At 38.8% G+C, this 24,441-nt stretch overlaps 1 protein-coding gene across 4 annotated transcripts; it reads left to right on the forward strand.

Annotated features, from left to right (window-relative positions):
* Window positions 1-122: 122 nt before the first annotated feature.
* TBC1D31 (TBC1 domain family member 31) lies at window positions 123-24,178 on the forward strand. 4 transcript variants are annotated; one of them, XM_051778461.1, is made up of 22 exons: window positions 123-219; window positions 2,546-2,692; window positions 3,273-3,388; window positions 5,264-5,442; window positions 8,400-8,551; window positions 8,971-9,130; window positions 9,369-9,569; window positions 10,753-10,929; window positions 11,719-11,798; window positions 11,904-12,050; window positions 12,319-12,452; window positions 13,419-13,552; window positions 14,143-14,322; window positions 15,355-15,587; window positions 16,171-16,323; window positions 17,476-17,611; window positions 18,536-18,628; window positions 20,352-20,492; window positions 21,340-21,534; window positions 21,955-22,105; window positions 23,039-23,149; window positions 23,835-24,178. In XM_051778461.1, the coding sequence occupies exons 1-22, from the start codon at window positions 143-145 to the stop codon at window positions 23,975-23,977; spliced, it is 3,240 nt and encodes a 1,079-aa protein (XP_051634421.1). In that variant the 5' UTR covers window positions 123-142; the 3' UTR covers window positions 23,978-24,178. The 4 variants fall into 4 exon arrangements, with proteins under 4 accessions (XP_051634421.1, XP_051634422.1, XP_051634423.1 ...); XM_051778463.1 differs by lacking the exon at window positions 123-219 and adding an exon at window positions 330-466; XM_051778462.1 differs by lacking the exon at window positions 20,352-20,492.
* Window positions 24,179-24,441: the final 263 nt, after the last annotated feature.

The following is a 24,441-nucleotide window of genomic DNA, read 5'->3' on the forward strand; positions in this document are numbered from 1 at the left end:
TGCGGGGGGGAGTTTCCTCCTCTGTTCCCGCTGCCCTCTGTTGAGTGAAGGGGGGGTGGGCTGTACCACTCGCGGGGCGTCCCCCGGCGCGGGCGGGGGGCGGAGCTCCGCGGGAGCGCGCGAGCGGCGGCGCCGGGCGGGGATGGAGCGCTGCGACCTGGGCGGGCGGCGGAGCGGCCCCGTGTGGGCCCGCAGGGCCGGGCCCGCGGCACCGCGGGGGTAACGGGGCAGGGCCGGGCTGGGCAGAGGGGAGCGGCAGCCCCAGGGGAGGGGGCGGACGGGGCACGGCGGGCCCGGGCCGGCCTGAGCGTCTGCGGGCTGGATGGAGGGGCAGCTCGGAGATGCCCGGGTGGAAAGCGGGGGAACACGTTCCCCTTGAATCATGGAATTGTCAGGGTTGTAAGGGACCTCTGGAGATCATCCAAGGCAGGGTCACCCAGAGCAGGTGACACAGGAACGTGTCCAGGTGGGTTTTGAATGTCTCCAGAGAGGGAGACTCCACGCCCTCCCTGGGCAGCCTGTTCCAGTGCTCAGGGTAAAGAAGTTCTTCCTCATGTTTGGGTGATACTTCCTGTGTTTTGGTTTATGGCCATTGCTCCTCCTCCTGTCGCTGGGCACCACCACCGAAAAGAGTCTGGCACCATCCTCTTGGCACCGCCTTTCAGATGTGTATTGCACTGATGAGATCCCCTCCTGAAGGCAGAGCAGGTCCCCCAGGAGGCTGTGAAACCCCCGTGCTCAGGCTGCTCACAGCTTGCCTGGGCACTTACCCCGGTTTCGGGCTTCAGTTTGTTTGTACTGAATGAAGTGTCGAGGGGAATTCTCAGAGTTTAATCACAGTATGGTGTACAATGAAAACACTGCCTGGCCCAAGCTGAAGAGCAGCAGCACGGATACTGCTTTGAGTGCCTCTGCCCTGGGGACTCTGGATGCAACCCTGTGAACTCCTAACTCTGTTCTCCCGAGTCTGTTTAGTAGCAGAGGAACTTTTGAAAGGCAGAGAGTGGCATAGAGAAGGTTATGGGAGATGCTGTAACAGCACTGATAAGTACTCAGGTTTCAGGGTGGTTTTAGAAGCAGAAGTCGTACTTCACTTGTCATAAAACCCCCCACATCACTAGATGTCAATTATAATTTAAAATACCTTATCTTTCTGGTTTCAATTTTATGGCCCTTTTATTGTAGAAAAGAATGGGTTTAACAGTGAGGTGCAATTAGTTTTGTCTCTAGTTTGTACCATGGCTGTATGGCCCTTCTTCTGGTGTTCACTCAGACTTTGTATCATACCTCCACAGCTGCATGTGCATGCTGGGTGGCATATTCTGTGTCTTAGAGAGGTGACAGCATCTTACATAGCCACAGTCACAGCATCCAGCCAGTGCTCTGCAGTCTTTAGTCAGCCTGCCAATGTCCTGCAAAGTTTTAGATGTTTAGTTTGACTCTGAATTTATATCTAAGTGATGATAGAAAATAAATTGTTTGCTTAGTAAATTTAATAAATCCAGGAGTAGCAGATCTCCCAAATCTTACTGTCCTGGTTCCTGGAAAATCCTTGCTCTTGCAGCTTATTCTGCACATGGGTTTCATTTCTGCATCTGGCTCTGTTTTAAGGGACAGCACAGTGCAAGGATAGAAGTGAAAAAACAGAAACTTTTGTTCAGTAATATCTCAGATGAATAGTGATAAATATGGCTTTCTTCATAAAATCATAGAATGGTTTGAGTTGGAAGGGACCTTAAAGGTCATCTTGTCCGAGCCACCTGCCATGGGCAGGGATATGTCCCACTAGACCAGGTTGCTCAGAACCCCATCCAACCTGGCCTCGAACACTTCCAGGGATTGGGCATCCACAGCTTCTCTGGGCAACCTGTTCCACTGTCTCACCACCCTCACAGTAAAGAATTTTTTCCTAGTATGTAATCTAAACCTATTCTCTTTCACTTTGAAGCTGTTTCCCCTTGTCCTGTCACTACATGTCCTTGTAAAAAGTCCCTCCATGTTTCTTGTAGGTTCCCTTCAGTTACTGGAAAGCCACAATTAGGTCATCCCAGAGCCTTCTCTTTTCCAGGCTGAACAAACTCAATGCTTTTGGAGACTGTGGAAAGAAGTGATATTAGAACTGATGTACCCCCACATCTAATGAAAGTGGTTTCTTGCAGTAATGCACAGCTCTGTTTTCCAGCATATTTCTTTGCATTGGTAATGACGAGCCAGGTTCCTTGCTGAGAGCTGAACTGGGCTTTCAGATGCACTGGTAGATGATACATCAGGATATATGTTAGTGTTATTCATTAATAATGAAAATCAGGCAACCAGGAGCCACATAAGAGGATTGTGAATGGTGGATTTTCCCCATCTGCTTTATATGCCTCCTACCTACCTTCCAACACAGTGAATCACTTCCTTTGTAGTGTATTTTTTATATTAAAAATATGTGGTTTTATTGAAGGTTTTTCACTTAGAAGCATTTTAATCCTAGGTCTTGGAGAAATACATAATAATAAAATTATTCTAAGCACAGTTGTTTTGCTTGCTTTCTTCACAGACTTATAGTGAACATAATCCATAGTGTCCAAGGGTACCATTCAAAGACAATACGTTTTCTGAATGTGGCTTTTGATGGTTCTGGAGATTCTCTCCTCGCTGGGGACCGCCAGGGGAATATATATCTGTTTGACTTGAATGGAAACAGGTAAGAATATTTCTGTCAAGTCATTTTAATTGTCTGAGACATCCATAACCTTCAGGGTTGTGGAACGTGCCTGGACAGGATCCCGTAGGTCAGGTCTTAACCCTCATTTTCCCGTGAATGTGGAAATAGATAGTAGTTTGCTCAGAGCTGAAACTACAAGCCAGTGTCTCATGCAACCTCCCTAAATATTATTTCATTAGTTTAGCTGCTCAAAAAGAGCAGAGGCTTGTAACTAAGCAGAACAGCAATTTCATAGAACTTAAGTACTACCCCAAGGAGTTATTCTTTGGTCAGTACAGATCAATGAATGAGCCATGAATTGCAATAAACTAGTGGGTTTTTATTTGCAGAAATACATCAACCAGTCTTTTCAACTTTTCACTACTGAGTTTTAAAATATTAGGACTGATTTTTAGATTTATTGTAATTAGATATGATTTACTTACTCCTTTAGAGTTGATTTATTTTTTTTCTCGGTTAAATATATATTGAAACTGATTAAGTTATTACTTCACTTCAAGTGTTGCTTCACTATGAACCAAAGTTTCCTAACACAGTGAGAATGTGTATTTTTAAATAGGTTCAACCTTGTCCAGCGAACGATGCAGGCTTGCACTGCTTTGGCATTTAATCTTCACAGAAAGACAGAGTTCCTGGTGGCTTTGGCAGATTATTCTGTTAAGTGCTTTGATACAGGTAAGGAGAAATTTGAAGGATTGGTATAAAAACCTATATAATTTTAGTTTTGATCTTGAATTCTTTGACAGTTTTTTTTTATGGAAATCATACTGTGTATTTCATGCCATCTGTCCAAAAAAGAAAAGTTTAGGCCCATGGGGATTATAGTTCTGTGGGTAAATGAACCTAAATCAACCCTTTGCTTTGCCAAAGTTCCTTGTTCCCACTAAGTCACCCAGGCATCTGTTTAACTGAAGTCCAGCACAGATCACAGTTATATATGTTACCTTTTTTTTAAGCAGTTCTGTATATGTTTGCTTAGAATGAGGTGCTCTATTATAATAAAGTCAAAGTCAGTTGACAGTATGTTAGTTTAGCAACTGAACCAGTTCTTAATTATATTTACAGTAAAGTATTTGAACAAAGTGACAATATAGAATAAAAGAACTGTCAATACTTTTGAGTATTCAAGTAGTTCTCTATCCTTGTTCAAAAGCAATGTTAAAAATTAACTTCACAGGCCAACTGTGTGTCTCTGTCTTGATTAGAAGTTAAATGGTGAAAGGCATTGACAATTCATTCTTCTTAAATTGATCTTTATCAAAAAGTGCAGTTGTGGTGTCTCTCAATCTGGATTTTAATCTTTTTAAAAAGCTGTAGGAATCACTCATCTGCAATTTGAGGATTTGAGACTGCTTTATCTGTGAAGATTTTAATGTAACACAGTGTTCCTCAAAAGAGAGAAAGAATCAGAATTAAGGTCTGAAATCCTCTGCAGTTTTTCTCTTCCTTTCAACTACACCAAGACCAAACTTAGATGTTTGGATGCACTTAGAGCAATATTAATTATTCCAGAAAGTACTGAATGTTTATATGGTGCTGTTTCCAGATATCAAGTCGTACTCAGTAATGTTTTAAAATATAAATGGTATTCACATAAGTCAGTATTGAGTGAACTATCCTTAGAGGTGTATTAGATACTACTTGGTGGGCTCCATCCCCTTCTTTAGAAGCCGTGCTGTCTAATCCCATGTCACCCCTCAGGTGATGATAGCTTTAAGCACTCAATTGTCTGTAAGCACAGCAGAAAGTTTGACTGTTAGTCTTTATGAGCTGCTCTATAGTCATTTCCCATGTTTGATGCCACAGCAGCAGGTCAGCTGGAACAACCCCATGGGCTGTCAGGCAAACCACCCAGTGTAAACTGTATTTGCACAAGTGCAGTTTGGTTGCTGAGGGAAGATTAGTGGTCATGCAGTCACAAGTGGGAGACAATGTAGTCAGAGGAGCCGTTTCCTTAGTACGCAGTGCACAGTATAAAAATGTTTTGGATCCTAAAGGAATTCATGAAGTGTTTTTTTCTGACTGTACCTTTCTGTAGTCATAGCCAGTTGCCATTAAACCTTTCTTCCTTGCACCTGTAAATAGCTGCATAATCATTCACAGACTCCATCCACAAGTAAAAACAAGTGGAGAATTCTGACTAGAACATTCAGTCTCAATTTCTAGAGATTACTGTGGGTGTTCACGTCAGATATTCTCTGAGGCATGCTGAACTTACCTGATCACATTGTTCATGGCTTTTGAAGATTGATTTTTAGGCTAAATTAAACAAGTCTGTGCAAGTTGGCTTTCTGTGTATAACTGAGCATAATTTATAAAATCTGTTAGTTGGAGGTGTGGAGAAGGTTATGCCTCTCTAAGGTGTAATAGCTATGTGAAGACTGATACCTTTATTTCTTGTTTATTGGGCTGTGATGGTAAATGGTTATATACTAGTAATGTTTATAAGTCTATTCCACTGCATAATGTTGGTAATACAACTAAGGTAGTAGTTCTTTCACTTTGAATTACTTTCATATCCTTTCCATTTTTTTTCAACAACTTCTGCAGAAACCAAGGAGTTAGTTAGTTGGATGAGAGGCCATGATTCATCAGTGTCTTCCATCTCTGTGCATGGCTCAGGCAGGTATGCTATCACTACTTCCACTGATACAGCACAACTGTGGGACTTGGACACCTTTCAAAGAATAAGAAAGCTGAATGTTCATCAGTCTGTGGGTATACAGAAGGTGAGTAAAGAGCAGTTGCTAAAAGGTGAACAAGCACACCTCAGTAGGTGTAACACCACATAGTAAAATCACATTTGTAAATATTTCAAATACAGCTGAATCTTTTGTATCTTCTTTGGGCATATCATCTTAACTGTCATCCTAACACATCACCCCGCCCACTGAAATACTGACTCAATAGTTGCAGAGATCTGCTGGGAACTTTTAAGGAACCTCCATCTTTAGAGATACTCAAAACTTGGTTGGATATGACCTTGACTATCCACTTTAACCTGGAAGTTGGAGCCATGGTTTAGATTGACCTTGCTTTGACCTGTGGTGGGCTCAGAGGACCTCCATAGATTGATTCCAACCTGAATGATAGTGAGATTTAAGGGTGTTGTTAAAAGCAGTTTTGGTGTCATAATGGTCCAACAGTCACCACCACCTGCCCCATTCAGCTGCTTATTCCAAAGCTGCTATTCTGTCTGCACACTAAGAACTGAATGTAGGAACAAACAGGGCTGAAAAGGAACTCAGCAAAAAGAAATTGCTGCTTTTCAGCCCAGTGGTTTCTTTGTTTCTGTTTGCTGCACAGACACTTATTCTGGGACAGCATGGGATGACAGGGATGACATGTTTATGTCAGGGAGTGGTTTAAATAGGTCTTCCTTAGAGTTGCACTGTTTTAAACAGATCTGCCTGCGCCACCAAATGTCACACTGTGGCATAAGTACTACGGAAAGCCCTGACACAGAACCTGGAAAGCCCTGACACAGAGCCTGGGCATGGCTTGCACACGTGCTGCCCTGCAGTGAATACTCTGACAAACACCACTTCAAACCAAACTTCTCGTCAGGCTGGTCACTAAAAAGCCATGCTGATTTTGCAGAGAACAAGGCTATTCATTTGAGTGCCTTCACTCTGTTCTAGGTCAGGCAGAAATTCTGACAGCTTAAAACAGTCACCTAGCAATTACCATAAAAAATGATCCATACATCTTTGTTTGTTTGTTATACTGAAACTGTTGTGTAGTGCATGTTGCTAAAATAGTTATAATATCTCCCCTCCAAAGATGGCTGCATTTCTTTAGTGGACAGGATCTTTCTACTGCTCAGTATCTTTCTTTGTGTAAGCCATGTGTAGGGATTTCTTATTGATAAATGGCTCTTGGAATTTGGTAGGATCGGGATGTTACAGTATGGAAACAACTGTTAAAGCCAAACAAGGGTTGAATTAATAAATTATATTTGGGAATCAAGAGCCTGCTTTTTTTTTTTTTTTTGGTGCTGCCATTTCTGATAGGACATTATGCAAATAGTCTGGATTTCATTTTCCTGTCTTTAGAATAATGATACTTATTCCCATGCCATGATTTAAGACATACAGATAAGTAAGTGCTTTATTGAAGATTAGATTTATTATTAGACTGCAGCCCTGACACTCAGTGTCTAAAGCTGGATTCTTGCTCACTGTCTGAGCCTGTGGAGTAGAGTCATCAATCTCATGTGCTTTTTGGTGCCTCTTTACTTAAGCCCAGCTGCAGTCTATCATATGCCTTCTGTTAAGCTGGTGTGGGGCAAAGCTAATTTAAAAAGAGAGACTGAGCTGCACAGTGTATGGACAGCAGGTGAAACAAAGGAGCAGGAAAACAACACATCTATAGTGGCCATTTCCAAAGCATCACTGCTTATTCAACAGCTGCTTGTGACCATCCTGGCATATTTTTCTACAAGAAAGCAGAAAATTAGGAGCTGTTCAGTAGTCCAGTTTGCCAAAATTTAAACTTCATCCATCTCCATGATAGACATCTTCTCTCATTTCATTGTCTGGTCTTCTTCAGGGTCCCTGAAGGAGGACAGACAGCTCAGTCTGTCTGAAGATAAGTGACTGTGGTAGGTGAGGCAGCTCTTTCCCTACAGGTAATTTTTGCTCACTGTCAAGTGATTAATTTGGCTTGAACATCCAACTTCCAGTCACTAAGATGAATCCCATCCCACTTATCCAGATTTACAGATTTTCAAGGCCCTAAGAGACCATTCAGTCCAAAACTCTGAACTTTGTAGCACTGACTGTTAATCTCAGCCAGTGAGTACTTCAGGTAGTCCCTCAGTGCTCAGATACCAGAAGACATTTTCAGTTTCATGTTCAAGATTATAGATACTGGGAATTTGCTGAAGCTGCATGAGCTGCTGCCAAAATAGAACCTCTGATCTAAACCAATAATTTATCATTAAGTAAGAATGTATTTGATGACATCCAAAAATGTAAATAATCCAATTTTTTTTCTTTTGGAAACAGGTTACATATAAACAATAAACATGTTCAGAATAGTTGCAAAAATATATATATTTACAGACTGTTTTGTTCTATCTTTATTCATCCTCACAGTAAAATCTGCATTTCATAGTTGGAGAATACATTGCTAAACATTCTACAATATTTTAAATAGTTGTATGCAAAACTAAGGAGTTTAAATCTAGAGATGAATGCTTCAGAGAGTGCATTTGCAGGCTCTTGGTACTGTTTGAATGCTTTTTAGTTTGTAGAAGATGCAGGAAGCAGTTGTTCACTGACCAGTTCTGGCTCATGTCTCCCATCCCCTCCTGCTCCTGCGTTTATGTTCCCACTACTTATATTGTGTTCTCTGTAGCACCCACCAGAAGCCTCCACAACACAGTTTTAACAGTAATAAAAATAACACAGATAAAATTTGTGTCATTTTGGCGACTTAAACTGGTTTAGCAAAGGATATGAGAAGTTGTGAACCAATGCAAGGGAGAGCAGGCCCACCCATCTCTAGGCTGTCCCAGGGGACAGGGCCAGCTGCCTGTGGGATCCAAGCCTTGCACAGTTACAGCAACAGCCACACAGTCATGATTTCCTGCCATGTTTTATTTTACCATGAACTTTGGTTCAGTTTAGAGTGTACTTCTTTGACAACATTCCATTTTTTTTTCTTTTCCATATTCTTCCAGGTTTTTTTTCTTCCATTGAGTAACACCATTCTCAGCTGTTTCAAAGATAATTCTGTTTTTGCATGGGAATTTGATACTCTTCACTGTAAATACCAGTTGCCATCTCCTGTAGAAGGTTCTGTATTACTTTATAAGGTGTTTGCAGTTACCAGGTAAATTGCTATTTTAAACATTCTAAAGCAGACTACAAAAATTGTAGTTTTAAACAGGTTCTCCTTGATTTGTAATAATTTATGGAACTATTGAGCTATATAATAAGATAAGCTTTTGAAGTCTGCTGTAACTGGTACTTTCAGCAATGATCAATAGCAGTGTTTATTATAGTCCAATAGCAGTTGAAGCAAATTAAGTTGATTTTTAATGACCATTAAAATAAGGCTTAAACTATCCTTTACCTTAGCAAATGCTATTGTTTAGTAGGTGTTTTGTTCTTTTGGGAGAATATGACAAAATAATGGCAGATTCAAAAGTGACTTGAGGGCTTAGAACAAAATGTACCATCTCTCTCTTTAGCTAACACTAATGTAAATTATAGTATGCTGATGGAAACTTTACCTCATCTGTGATCCAGAGATGGCCGGACCTTTGTAGCTGGTGGAAAATCAAATCATCTTCACTTATGGTGTTTGGAATCAAAGCGGTTGATAAAAATAATCCAGATGCCTGAGAAAGTGCGAGCTGTCCGTCACCTGGAATTCCTCCCTGACAGTTTTGATGGGGGCTCCAATCAGGTCAGTTTTTTTACAAAGCTTAAGACAGGAATATTGGCTTAGTTGATTCAAGACCTATACCTTGAGGGCTTGTGGGGGGGACACTGGGGATATGGGCCTGCACCAAACAAAAGGAAAGTGACTGTGCTCACTCTTTGCTCAATTGCTCTTTTAGCTTAATGGAATCTCATTGCTGGATGGAGTATTCCACTTTGATTTACACTGACAGTATTAATTGAGGAATCCTTTTAACTTACAGGTCCTTGGAGTGTTAAGTCAAGATAATATTATGAGGTTTATCAATACAGAAACATGCAAACTCCTTTTTGATATTGGGAGTCCTGAAGAAGGAATTAGTACAGCAGCAATTAGTCCCAATGGACGGTATATTGCATCAGTAATGGAAAATGGAAGCCTTAACTTATACAGTGTCCAAGCTTTAACTCAAGAAGGAAATAAGGTAGAGTGTTTTACATTTCTTAAAACAGCAGTAAATCCCCTTGAAGTTAATATTTGTCTACATATCTTTTGTACCAGCAGTAGTTTGCAGATACATGTTGGAGTGCCATATTTAACAATACAAGTTTAGAAAAAGTGGTTTGTAGAGTTTCCTTCATAGTTCCTCCAGTCTGCCAGGTAATTTGATGTTTTTAAGGTGTATATATATCACTGTGGTTTTGGTGTTGGAACAAGGGGGAGATGGTATTTCTTTCTACAGCAATTTGCATGCATCAGTTCTTTGCAGAGTGATGTTTGGGGGGAGATGGAAGCAGCATAATTGTGCTGCTTCTGTTCCATTTCCAATAGGAAATGTTTAGCAAGTAATGCTCTCTTAAAGTGTGGGCATGAATGGTATTTTTATTACTGGTGATTTTGTTCTTCTTACTGTGTTATTGGATACCAGCATCCATGATTTATGGCACAACCATACCCCTAATCTTTCCTACATAAGAAACATTCTAAATACCAGTTCTTATTTCATTAAAGTAATTTATTAATGGGAGTTAGGTTTCTAAATCCAGAATTCCACATATCTTTAATCACCATGTCTTTGAAGTAAACAGTAACCAGCTCTGGGTAATGATGGAGTTGGAGCTGAGGAAGGATGTGTAAAGATGTCACACGCATTCCATTTGCACTTTTGCTGACGGTTTGACATGAACTGGGAGATCCACTTTGTTACTTGCTTTCCCAATCTCCAGCATTGAATTAATTAATGCCTGCCTGACACTGAAGACTAATTAAAGTTTGTAAAGGTCTTCTGTATTCTTTTTAACTGGTGCTATAGAAATGCAAAGTATTTTAATGACACTGAGAAACACACTAAAGTAATAACCTTAACAGTACATGATACACATCTATACTATTCCAATTATATTTTAGTGTTTGCTAAGCAAGGAAATAACATGATTGAGTTGGTTTGGAAGTTATATAAACCTTCTTATAGTTAAAGCAGTTTTTATTCACTGACATTCTTTTTCAGAGGTATGCAATCCATATATATCTATGGTAGAAATGTGTTTCTATTCTTCTTCCTATGGCCATCAAACACAGAAATGTGGCATGTAAAATAAACAACAAATTATAGTGTTATGTAATCTGTGTTACAAGATTTTAACCAAGGTATTTGTACTTAATATTAGCCTCCACCATCCATGTTCAAAGTTGTACAAGATGGGTCCAAGTCCACATCAGAGACAAATAAACTCATAATGAAAGTAACTCCAGGAAGGTCAGAGGGGTCTTGGAAATCTAGAGGAAGCAAAATTCAAACCAGATTGCTAAAACTGCAAGGAAACGCATCCCTTGAAAATAAAGAGGTAGGAAGAAGTTGCAAATATTTTGTTCTCCCATCTGCAGCATTTAAATTTCATTGCCATTTATTTTAAAGAATAAGTTCAGGCAATGATGCACTTGGATGTTTGAGCAGAGTTTAGTACCATTTTCTCTCTCTCTTTAGCCCTCCTATACTCCTATAGTATGTGACTCAGCCAGAGATGCCTCCAGTCATCTTGGGGTGCCTCTGAGGTTGTTCAAGCAACTTGTGACACATTTGGATATTTGCTAGATCTGATCTGCTTCCCTGCTAGCAAACTGGCACCTTTAAAATGTCTGCCTAAAATAATTTCATTTTTATTTATTATTTAGAAGATGAATTACTGTTAAATTTATTTCCCTTCTGTCATCACTGTGCTGTTTTCTCTCTCTGTCTTTATCTTGTGTCTCCTATGTACACACATATATACATACACATATCTGTGTGTATATATCCTCCTGCAACGTGTCACCATATGATCTATTCCTTATGTCAGTGTTCTTTATGGTTTGCTATATCCATCATTTAAATGTACATGGTTTAGTCAGTTAGGGTCTGATCTGCTTCTCACTGAAATCAATGGCAGCTGTTCCTTGAGTTCAGGAGACAATAAATGATGTTTTGAATTATCTTTTCTTTGTTGTTGAAATACCTAGGACTATGTAACAAATAGCAATAGACATTTAATTTTTTTAAATATTATGTCAGGAACTTCAATATTTCACTACTATCATTGATCAGAGTGCAAAAGAGAGCAAATCATTACATTTATTGTTGATCCCCTATTTTGTAGAATGAATTGCCGGGTGGATTAAACAAGAAGCGTCTGCGGGCCTTATTGAAAGGATTTGGAGAATATCCAGCAAAGTACAGGTATTTTTTTTGTGTGCAAGGTCATGCTTGCACAAAATAAAATTGCTTGTATTTACTGGCCTATGAAAGAGAAGTTGCTTGACTAAGGCTGCATTTTAATTGCAGGATGTTTGTTTGGCGTTCCTTATTACAACTTCCTGAAAACCACCTGGCATTCAGTAGCTTAATAGATAAGGGAACCCACAGTGCCTTTGTGAATATTCACAATAAGTACCCCATCAAAAGCAGAAAACTGCTGAGAGTTCTACAGAGGTAAAATATATATTTGTATTTATTTAAATATTATAGATTTTTATTTTCATATAGCGATCTGAAATGTATCCACTGAGCTGGAATCAACTGTAAGGAAAATTCTAAAATGAAATAGTACTACCCTTTTGTAATTTTGTGTTGATAACTCATACAATCCTGCATCTGTCTTGAAGTTCACAATCTTTCTATGTTGTGGTTCTAAAATACATATTATATTTTTGTCTGGTTTTATATTGATTTTCTACACCCTGTTTGCCCTTGTGCACAGGACCTTATCAGCTCTAGCTCACTGGTCTGCTATCTTTGCTGAGACACCTTATATTCCTTTGCTGGCATTCCCATTTGTAAAATTATTCCAGAACAACCCGCTGATCTGCTTTGAAGTTGTTGCAACAGTAGTAGGTAAGCAATGATTTTAAAAACTCAAATGTGCTGCAACATGGTTAAGCTTTCCAATGCAAAAGAGCATTTCCTGCTGAAATGAATGAGGTATTTCCTAAGAGGTCATCAGGCTCTCTTCTAATTAATATGTAGCAACTGTGTGCCTAAAACAAAAACCTCAAATATTAGACTTCCTTTTGCAGTGTATCTAGCAAAAACTTAGCAGTTTTAATAGTATTTGTAAAGTCTAATCAGCAAAACCAAGTGTATCTAGCATAATTATATCATAATAATTAGGTCTCTTAGACGTGGGAAAAGTAGTCACACCCACCTACCCCCTCACCCGCTGCCAGTCAAAAGGGAATGATCTCTTTCAAGGTTTTACTGTGTTTAGTTGTCCTAAGCATGTGGCAACTCAAAACTAGACGTTTGTCTGAACACTGGCTGTGGCTGTCTTCTGAAGAAACATTCTAAATTAAAGTGCTTTACGCTTAAATTAATTGTTGCAGCTGCTGCTAAGTGTGCAGAAGATACGTGCTGCCAAGCATACGTACCCACTTTGCAAACACATGCTGTTAGTGGACAAGTATCCAAGTTTACAGAAATTATTCTTAGTACGTTAAAAATTACTTGATCCAGGCTGTAGTTTCATGAGACAGAAATACTGGTTTAAGTATTGCTGTCTGCCCCTGATGCCTCAGTCCCACAGCACACAGTTTTTCATTTTATATTTGAGCCTTACTAGTTCTTCAGTCTGATTCACAGTGTGCTGACACAAAAACTCATGCCAGTGCAGTGGAGGAGCAGTGTACTGTGGGAATGGTTTAGGAATAGATGCTAGGAAAGAGATGTGAGTATCTTAAACAGCCTTTGCTGCCTGAAACTACCTCTTAAATTCATGGCTGTTGTAAACAAACTTGAATGTTGTCATGAGTCTGTCACTCTGGATTACAGTGGATTGTGTTGGGCTTTTTATTCTCTTTTCAGTTAATTTTTGCCAGCACTGGTTTGAATATTTTCCCAATCCTCCAGTTAATGTCCTTAGTATGATGGAAAATGTTTTGGCACATCATGACAAAGAACTACTCCAGCATTTAATAAAATACAATGTGACTTCACAGGTAATATTCTAGCCAACTTTTGTATACAAAAATGTTCTGCAGTGAATACTAGAGCACTAGTTTCTTATTTTGATGTAGTTCTATTTTGGGGAAGTTTTCATTAAATAACAGTGAATGATATGGGAGTGTAAAGAATATATCATTGGTTTCCTGCTGTTCTTTCTTGTCTGTGATCATAAATATCATGCACATGCTACTGTAGTTCTTAGAAGTTCTTTGCTTTCAAGTCCACATTGCTTGAAAATCTACTCATAAAATTATAAATGTACCTTGTTTTTAAGTGAACATAAGTGTGATGAATTAATTTTGTAATTCCTGTTTATCATTAGGGATGATTTTAGCTTCACAAATTTAAACAGAACATTTAGACATCCTGTTAAATAAGAAACATATTTGTAATCACCCCATATTTACTCTGAATATTTGTAGTTGGTGATGAAACTTGTCTTCGAATGGTCTGGTTTATTTCCTGTTTCTTTCAAAAATCAATAGATTCTTGGTATAGGGCAAGAAAAATCATATTATGTCTTTTAAAGGGATGGTAAAATTGTACTAATGGATTATTTTATCTTTTTTCCTAAATAATTTAGGTTTATGCTTGGCCTCTCCTAGAAACACTGTTATCAGAGGTTCTAACAAGAGAAGAATGGCTGAAAGTCTTTGACAATATCTTCTCCAACCATCCTTCATACTTTCTAATGATTGTTGTTGCCTATATTATATGTTCCAGAGCTCCTTTGCTTCAGTGTAATCAAGCAGCGGATTTTGAGGTAAACTTCTTTATATTCAAGTCAGTCATGTGCAAGAGGTGTATAAAACATTGTATCTGTTGTTAGAGAGGTTAGAAGGAGATGTTTCATTTCCACATTAATATATTAATACATGTTTCTGAACAAAGTTATCTGGTACTTGACAAATATACAGTAAATGAGTAAAACATTGAGCAATTTCCTGCATTTCATGCAAGGAGAACTTTAAAAGCTTTCAGAAGCTTTCTAATGCCACTAAAAGCCATTTTGTAAATTTCAATAGTTCATCAACCACAAAATAATTCTACCTCTTTTTTTGGGGATCTAATGTGGACTTCTGCCTCTGGAGACAATACACAATCGTTCTGTTATGTTGCTTCATAATCCTGTTTTCAGATTTGCAAAATTAGGCAGTATTATTGAATGTTCTCTGAAGCTAAATGAAAATGTTTCCTTATGTTTAGCCTTACATGGGGGAAGGAGTTTTTTTCTTATGTAAACATTTCTGAAGGCAAATAAAGGGTTCCACCTCTAAAGTGTGCTTTTAGAGTCAATTTGACTGACGTTGAAGAGATAACATTATTGCCGTGTTTAGTAATGACCAATTTAGATATTTTCTTGGTAAATAAGGTCTTTGATGGGAAGAATAGTCCTGCAAGAAGAGAAACTTCCAATCTTCATGGTTGAACACCAAAAGTCAAGGGAGGTTCATCCAGTGGTGGGAGTGTCTGTTTGGGCAGTGGAACACTCCAAATTGACACTTAACTTTCCAGATCCCTTACACAACAGCCATTTGAAGAGAAGGAAAAGAACCAGAGCATACTTTCACAACTCAAAAGAGGTTTGGTTCAAGTCATTTGAACTGGTAATATTTTATGAATTGGTAGGGATAACTAAATAAACCCTTTGTAGATTAACTGTTGAAATATAGATCTTGCTAACTTACCTAATTATTCCCAAAGAGGTGTAATAAAAGTAAATATATATTTATGTAAAAATACATAAAAGTGCATAATCTTTTGTAGAATGTAAATGGAAGCATGTCTCTTACAGTATTTCTTTCATCATCGTAACAACCTGGAAATCACAGCTGTGATTAAGGAAGCCTATCGCCTTATGGAGGCTACACCACTCGACATCCATCCACAGCGTATGCTTGAGGACTTTATACCACTTACAAAAGGACAGTACCCTATATTCAATAAATATCCCAAGTTCATTGTGGATTATCAAGCTCGGGAACGGGAGCGGATCAGACGGGATGAAATGGAATACTTAAAAGAGAGGTATTACTGGGAAAGTTGACGACAGTCTCAGACGGGGAGGGACAGGTGGACACAATTGCCTTTGTCTTTTGTGATGCATATGCTTGAGAAGAGAGACAAGAAAGAAGATTCAGGAAGATGACTTTAAATAGTTGCTAAAGGTTCAGTATTATTTGGTTTGACACGTTTTGAAGTCAAATCATCAGTTTTATCTTAAATAAAAAATGTTTGCTAATTCGCAAAAAATATTGGGCCACAAGTGACCAACTTGGAATCTCATAGTCAGAGCCTAAACCTTTGTTGACTTTGTGGGGTCCAACTTTTGAAGGACTGGGAGTTCTTAGCTTGCTGTTGAAATCAGTGGGTGCCATGATGCCAAGGCACCTTTAGAAACTGGTTTTTGTTAAGAACGTGAAGAAGAAAATACCTGCCCTGCCATGCCCTATTTGTCTCTAACAGTCAGTATTGTAACTCTTCCTCATGTACTTTATCATATTGTCTCATTTCAGCAGTTCTTTGCTAATACAGTCATTAATTTCTAACTAATCAAGTAATTTCTTGATAATTGGCTTGAGTTATTAACATGTGACCTCCTTCCATTTAGACAATTAGCACATGAATCAGAAGCCAAAGCAGAGGAACAGAAAGCAGAAGATGAAGCCTGGTATCAAAAGCAGAAATTACTTCAAGAAGCTGAAGAACAGAGGCGGAAAATGCTGCTGGAAGAAGAAGAGAAGTTGGCAGAACAGAGGCAGAGGTACTGTAATATAAGAAGCGTTAGGGGTCTGGCTATTGCATCCTGCTATTACATTTTTAACCACAAGAAAAGGAGAAATAACCACTAATTTGTATAAATTGTGATGTGGGATAACTGTGGTCTGGCAGGTCATATTTTGGTGTGAAAATTAAGTGATCTGGGTTGTATTACTGCCTTGCTTGAGGGAATACAGCAGATTAGAGGTCAAGTCACTTCATATTTTTTTCTTGGCTCCCAGCCTTTTGTCTGGTCTCTTTGGATTGGGAGTACTTTTAAGCAGTCAATTACTGTGTGTTTGCACACTGAGACTTCAGACTTGCACTAACCCACACTGCAAATATGAGAGTTGCTATAGTATCAGTGACTGTATCCAGTCTTGTATTTCTAGTGGATCTAGAAAAAAGACTGTTTTATGTATCAGTTGATGAGCAAACAGTTGTGACAGTAATGAAGCTGAACTGTTAGTTTGTATGTTTTTGCAGTTGTTAAGGTTTAAGAGAATGTCAACATCTCCATAGTTTCTTAAATCAACTAATAGTAATTGTAGAATCAGTTAGGTTGGAAATTACCATTAAGATTATTGAGTCCCACCATTAACCCAGGGCTGTCAAGTCCACTGCTAAACCCTGTCCTTAACCATCACCTTTGGGAGCACATCTCTTAAACCTCTGTAACCACACAGGTTTTTTTTTAAAAAAGCAGTGAGCTTTTTTTTTGCAAAATTTATTTGCAAAATATTCTTCAGTTTATGGTTTAGTTCCTTGAAAGAGTTTGATATTTACCAAATAAACTTAGGACTATTTTTGTGCAGCAAGAGGTACCAGGACACTGAAGTTATTCTAAGGAGCGGTTTCCAGTTTTGGATTGTTGCAATACTAAACTAGTGCTTATTAAAGTGGAACAGAAACAGGTCCCAGGACTTGAAAGCTTAACTGGGGACATTGCCATTAAACAATGTTTGTGTGCCTGTGAATTTAATTTTGTCTCATAAATGAAAACCAGAAAAGTTACTGAAAGCAACTGTCCTAAACTTTATAAGTTAGAGATGAGTTCACAGTAACTAATGGCTAACTACACTGTAAGTTTGTGCTCTTTGGTACTGACCTTTTATGTATACAAGTTCCCTTGTTTCTGTTTGTTTTGGCTTTGAAGACTCGCTGCTATTAAAAGAGATCTGAAAGTAAAGGAACTACAACTTCTAGATGCTTCAAGAAGGCGTTTTCTGAACTACCAGCAAGATCAGCTTCAAATGGAACTGAAACGTCTTGATGATGAAATTGCAAGAAAGGTTGAGCATTGCTAAAGCAGTTCTTTTCTAGAAGGTTTAATAGTGAAAATAAATAAGGAAAAAATGCATAACTAAAATTGTAGTTGATGTACTGTGATTTGTGAGGCCAGGGGTGTATTTAGCAAGAGATGGACTGCTTTAAGTGGTAAATGCATAATTTTACAGGGGGTTTTTGGCACTTAGTATGTTCTACTGGCTTGCTTTAACTGGGAAAATTCCTCAGAAAAGTCAGATTCGTCTGATTATTGGCAGTTTTGAAAAATGTAACGAGTTCCTTAAATGGCTGGTGAATTCTCAGCTGTCTGTGGGCTGTATGTCCAGATTGCAAATTAACTCTGCCATTGACTGGGAGGCTCCGCAGTGGCCTCTGGCCAGGCCTGGCTCTGTTTCCATGTTACCAGCTCAGGGACCGTGGCATGCAATGCTGAGAATGGAAGCTTTTGAACCTCGTGGGCACAAATTGAGCCTTTGCAGGGCTGTTCCCTGTGTCTCAGCACCACACTCTGCAGAGCACAGTGCACAGTGTGTGCTTGTTCCCTCAGTCAGGGTGCTGTAAGACTCGTTAGCTCCAGCTCAGCACAGGTTCTGCCAAGTGGCCACTTGCCCACCTGTCTGCTGTCCTCCCCAGCCTTCTGGGTTCAGAGACTCCTTATTCGACTCAGAGCTGCATCTGGCAGGTTATCAGCACTAGTTCAAGCCTGACATTTCCCTAACAAGCTTGGCTGCATGCAAAACTCTTTCTATGCCTCTTCTCCACCTTGCCCTGAGCTTTTGATGTGCAATATTTTCTGTTCATGGTATGAAGGTAGAAGGTTAACTAGAACTTAGGAGAGGGTGTAGCTTGGGGGTTTGCACATTCTTGACAATTTTTTTTTAAGGGAGAAGAATTTCTTTACTAAATTTTTATGTGTTTCTCTTCTCAAGGCATCCATGAGAGAGCAGGAAACAGCTGCTGCTGTTCAGGACGTAGAAGTACGACGGATGGAACTTGAATCACAAAGACAGCTTTTTGAGCAGGTAATTGTTAGGGAGCTATACACATGTTTAATGGTTCTTCCTTTAAAGTTCTTGGATTCAATTATGTTCATTCAACCAGACTTTGTCAGGAAAAAGGAGGCCTTTTTTTTTTCCTTTTCCTCTTTCATACTTTTATTTTAGAATAAAAGCGTTAGCAGAACTCACTATTATCTCTTTTTTTGGGTGAAAATACTCGTATCCTCTCTGTTTTATTCTTACCCTGTGCAGAGATATCATTTGGTTGCTGCAGGATTTAGCTGTGTGCTCAGCTGCTTGAGGGAAGTAAGGAACAGGTAAATAAGAAATAAGTCTATAACAATGTTCCTCATCCCAGAAACTCCCACCTTTTCATCTGTGATATCCAGATATATCTACATTTTCTGGAGAGAACAGTACAGCAAATTGATGTAGTTGATGAAAAACTGTCTAGTTGCCAACAACATCATTAAGCAAAAAGGAAAGGATGGCTTGTTGGGAATGTGCAGTTCCTTTCTGAAATGACTGACTTATAATTCAGAGATCGCTAGTAAATAATAAAGGGCTTTAATCAGTAATACTGTTTAAAGTTAAATATGAGTTAATTATTATAAATAATTATTATAAATTACTGAAAAGGAAGGATGCCAATGGAAGGCTTTAGAAATGCTTGTTTTGGTTAGAAATAGTAAGTTAAATGTTTAGAAATCACATCTACATGTGCCCTTTGTGCACGTGTGTAGATCCAATGGAATGAAGTGGACACTCGCCTATCTAACCCTTATTTTGAAATATGTGTCTGCTTGTATGTAGTTTTTTAAAGACTTTGGCCATATACTTTTTATAAGACATGCTGAGCATAACTGGGGTAAATTTCTGTTAGCATCTATTTATTAAATACACAGCCAGTTGTATTGTGGCTACATAACACAAACCAGGCTAAGCTCATTTGTATTCCAGTACATGTAAAGTCAGCTCTTTAGGGGAACTAATTCTACAATAATCATCCTCTTTAGTCTAGAAAGGTAGCAGATATTTAACTAACTGAGGATATATATCTGCCCACAAGAATCTGTGCAGACAGGCTTTCCCTGCCATGCCCTGAACTGTTTTGCTGCCATCAGTGAGGGGCTTATTCCAGCTTAGAAGGTTGTGTATCTTTACTTTGCCTCAGCTGCTCAATAGATTCCCACAGGCCTAGGAAGAGGTTATTTCTTCTCCGGAAAATTGTGTAGATTTGCCCTGGTGAACATGAAGAAAGATGGTGAGAGTTAAAATGCTATTTCTAGATCTGCTGCTGGTTTGTACTACTTTGGCAAATCATCTCTGCATTCAAGCTGCAGATGTGTTTATTATAAGTCCCAGTACCACGAAACACAATTATTATTTGTGAAACATTTTGAGGTTTTGGCTAAAATTTGCCATAAAAGTAGAGAATATTTTCATGATTAATCTAATTCATTTAAGTTGGAATTCTGGTTTTATGCTCCACTGTAATCCAAGGACTGGAATTACATCCATATCAACCTGAGAGACCACTGTCATGACTCTGATGTTAGTTTAATTCCAAGTTAATAAAACAGCAGGAACTATCATTTTCTTGGACAGTTATGATATGTAGTGGGATGAGATGTGTGGATATATTCATATACTAGTTTAATGAAATTTTAATAAATGTTAAAGAGGCAGAATTACAAATGTGAACTAGTAGCTTAGCAACAGTAATTTTTGTTTGTGTGTTTGGCAGCATCTAATCAAAGATCAAGAGGCAGTTACGAAGGAAATGAAAGAAAAGGTGGATGCCCATCAAAGAAAGGTGGATCTGGAAGATCACTGTGTTCAGAGATTGATGGAAATAGATAGAGAAGAAAACCAGAAGGCTCAGACAGTAAGATTACTGGATCTTAACATGTATTTGGGGTAGCCAGTATGTTATCTAGTACAAGTAGTACTAGTTAATAGTATTATGATTGCAGTTAACTAGTTCAAGTTAATACAGAAATATTTTCTAAGGAAATCTAATTTCTAGATACCTCTATTAATACATTAGGATGCTATGTTTCAAGTTTTGAGGTTTTCAAAAATACGACTGAAGTGTCCAAACATCTACATAATACTGAAATTCCCTGGATCTGCCAAGAATATTAATTTTTTTTTCACTTCTCAACACTTAGAAGGCACGTAAGTCTCAAAATTGATTTTCAGAATAAGTCATCCTCCTGTTAAGGAACATGTTTTGTTTGTAACCATAATAAAACAAAAGTAAGCCTCAAACGAGCTTTCAGTTGGTAGTACTTGGCAGGAAATTCAGCGGTAGAAGCTGTCTTGTAGATCACAGTAATGAATGTGTGTAGCTTGACATTAGGAATTGTTCAGATTTGCAACCTCAGAACTTGTAACTGCACAGTTGGAAAAATAGTTGCAGCTATCCCACTGCCCATATGCTTGTCATCTGCATTTATATTTTGTCTAGAAAAAAACATATGGGCCTGAGTTTTTGTAAACAGCATTGGATTTTTGGAAGCAGATGGATGTGGGTGAAAGTATTGGCATTCAGGTATCAGTCTTATGTCAGCTGCACCTGTAAATGAGTGGCATTGCAGGAGCAGCCTCCCAGCAGGGACATCCAACAGTGATACTGGAGAACACCTCAGTTTGTCTTGCCTGGTCTGTAGGTAGGGCTGTGCAACTGGAATAGACTAAGTGGATTGCTGGTAAGGAAGGTGTTTCACCAGGTGGCTGAAGGAAACGTAGCCAAAGCCGAGCAGAAGCGCATTGACACCGACTGGAGGCTGCAGGTGCTGCAGAGGCTGAGGCGTGACGACCAGGACCGTGAGAAGTGCTACGAGGAGCTAGTCAGGCTCCTGCACGACAACAGGGTGAGAGAAGCTGAACTGCTGAAGGCCATGAGGGAGACAGAAGAAAAAAAGGTATTTGCGTTATTTCTTTTTCCTAAGTGGACCTGGCACACTGGGTAACTGTCTTTTGCCCATAAGTAGAGACCATAAAGCTGAAAGATACTAGAGAAATATTTTGTTAGGAATCTCCTTTCCTGTTTTGACTGGAAGTTTCTGGAAGAACTACAGAAAATTGGTGAGAATGTTTTAGATTTGGGAAAGTATATTCCTATTTCTGTAAGTTCCTCTCTTTTTTTTTTCTCTGACCCAAGACTTTTGCTTTTCTCCAGGTGTTTGATTGAGACATTTTTCAAAATAAAACATTCACACATCTTAGTAACATCTATTTTGAATTAAGGGTGAAGTGTAATCTGTAATAATCCAGATGGTTTAACTTGTTGTTTTTTCCTTGCAACACATCTGTTGAAGACATTTAATATCTCTCTTGCACAGCGGGAAGACATTATACAGAAAGAAGCTCAACTAGAGGAAGAGCAGAAGGCAGCTGCTGCAGCAGATGAGCACAGAAAGAAGTTCTTAGATGACAAAATTAATGATGCATTACAATTGTCTGAAAAGCTGGAAAGGGAAGATGGTTATTTTGGTGAGCATATAGATAATGCAATTCTGTGTGGATGTTGGCATGAAGCATTCAACAACTCAACGCAAACTAAGTGTCCAGTATTAGGGATAAACTTAAGCATAACTCCTTTACATAAGTACTTTTTGGCAGTATTCTTTCATGAAACCAATATATCAGGCCAGACTTGGAAAGAAATCTCAGTTCAATATCTATCAGATGTAACTATACAAGTGACATTTTTGGTAGGGACACAGGTTTACCTCAACTTAAGCCAATCCATTAGAAATCCTCTGTCAAATAAGGTTGTCCTGTGATGATATACCAGAAGTGACTTTTCCAAGTTTTTGTTCACAGAAGAAAATCATATGTATGTGCTTTCAGAACTGGCCAGTACATCTTTCCCAAATGCTGCATTTGTGTGTTTTTGCAGATATTTCTCTTATCCCCTCCATGTCTTCAAGGCTCACAAAAATTAGTGATTAGTATTAAGGTTAGGTGATTAGTGTTGCTTTGGGCAAACATTTTCAACCTTTGCCCTTATTTACCTAATGTTTTTGGTATGGAGTAATTTCCAAATGCACATTATGAAAATGGGTGTTTCCTTAAAACTGCAAGTATGAGTGGCCATATTCCATATGATCTTAGTGGCATATTTGTCAGAAGATTAATTATATAGGAAGAAACAGCACATGTAATTTCTTAGAGAGCTGTAATTTCTTAAAGGGAATTTTAAGAAATTAATGAAATTACAGAGCTCTAATTTATTAAAATGAAGTGCAGTAATGCATAGCCTTGACTGATAGGGTAGGAACATTGACTTCTAATTCTGAGCAAATTGTACTTGCCATTACCTGGAGCTTCCTTAAAAAAAAACTGTTTCACCTCAAGCTAGGAAAATTCACTAGAAACTTACACAGTTTTAATTCACAAAGAATCCTTCTCTCCATTCCACAGAGAGACCGTGTGATTTAAATGCCAGATGTACAGAGAGAGAAGTTCAGCAGGTGCTGAGGTCTGGAAACATCTGTCTGAATGATTTATCTGCATTTGTGCAATCACCACAAAGTGAGTTTCAAAGTTAGGACTCTGTTTTCTTTCATGTTTAGTTTCAGAAGCATTACTGGAACACCTCGTTGTGTGATTGAGTCATTAGTAGTTGTGTGGGTGTTTAGTGGATAGTAAACCAGTTTATTGTTGTGTTCTATTTCACACCTGAAAAAAAAGTCCTTGGTACCAGCACACAAAGGAAGTGTCTGAAGCGTGTCACATTATGAGAGTAGTCCTAGTAAACCTCAACTTAGTTTAATCGCATTCTGACCTGATCATTTTAGCTATGCTTTTCCTATCTTCATATTTATGTATGATTTGGGAATGTTGAGAAGATGTAGAGCTGTCTTTCATCAAAATCTTACTGGGAGTTATAGTCAAGAATTAGTCTAATCATTTTTTCTGGGCTGTCCTAGCAACTCTGGCAGTGAAAGCACAATTTAAAATCCTATGCACCTTATGTACAAAACTCTGCAGGCAATGGGAACATGTGTCCATGGACATGCTGTAGCCATCCATTAGCATCTCACCTTCTGTCAGTAAAACAGGTGCTGCTTTCAAAGAACTTGCTCTTTGCAGGTCTGAGGGCTGTCTCACATACAGTGGTACTGTGTGCCAGAGATACCTGTTTTCCAATAGGTATTTGTAGTGTATGTGGAAAACCATTAGCTGCAATACTAAGTCCGAGTTTCTTGCACTTCAGTGTCTTTAGACAGAAGACGAGAACTGGCACGCCAGGAGCGAGAGCTGATGGCAGAAGTCCGGCAGCTCAGGCAAAGGCTGATCTCACAGGCTAAAAGTAGACACCCTCCAGCTCATTTCCCAGCTACAACGTGGACACCGTGACATGCTTTGCTACCTCAGCTGTACTTTGAAATTATTAATCAGTGAAAAGCTAAATATGTATAGTGTGATTCAGGATGGGTCATAGACTGTTTATTATAACAGCCTTTGGAGATATTTTTTTATATAAATGCTAGATAGAAAATATGTGTTTTGTTTGTAACCTTCTTGTTATTTTTTACTTAAATAATAAATAAACTCAGTTTTTACCACTAGGCTATTGCCCGTGCAGTATTTATATACTTTTTTCAGGTGCCTGCCATGACTTGAAGACAAACTACTGTTAAAATGTGGTTTTGTCAGTGATGTGTAAGTGGATTCTACAAGTTGCAGCAGGGAAATTTGCAATTAGAGAAAAAAATCATTTCCAGTGAGAGCCAAACACTGAAACCAAGGCTGAGAGGGTATGGAGCCTCTGCTGCTGGAGATGTATGGGATTGTTAAACATACGAGCAGGTTCATTTCAT

The sequence above is a fragment of the Manacus candei genome, unplaced genomic scaffold (assembly GCF_025592945.1).
Source record: "Manacus candei isolate 608988 ecotype Guabito, Panama unplaced genomic scaffold, ASM2559294v1 h1tg000013l, whole genome shotgun sequence".
Taxonomy (NCBI): Eukaryota; Metazoa; Chordata; class Aves; order Passeriformes; family Pipridae; genus Manacus; species Manacus candei.

Coding starts and splice junctions, on each gene's coding strand:
- TBC1D31 (XM_051778461.1), top strand. CDS start 143: ATGGAGCGCTGCGACCTGGGCGGGCGGCGGAGCGGCCCCGTGTGGGCC. Junction 12,051..12,318: donor CTGCTGAGAGTTCTACAGAG/GTAAAATATATA, acceptor CCTTGTGCACAG/GACCTTATCAGCTCTAGCTC. Junction 15,588..16,170: donor ATGGAATACTTAAAAGAGAG/GTATTACTGGGA, acceptor CCTTCCATTTAG/ACAATTAGCACATGAATCAG.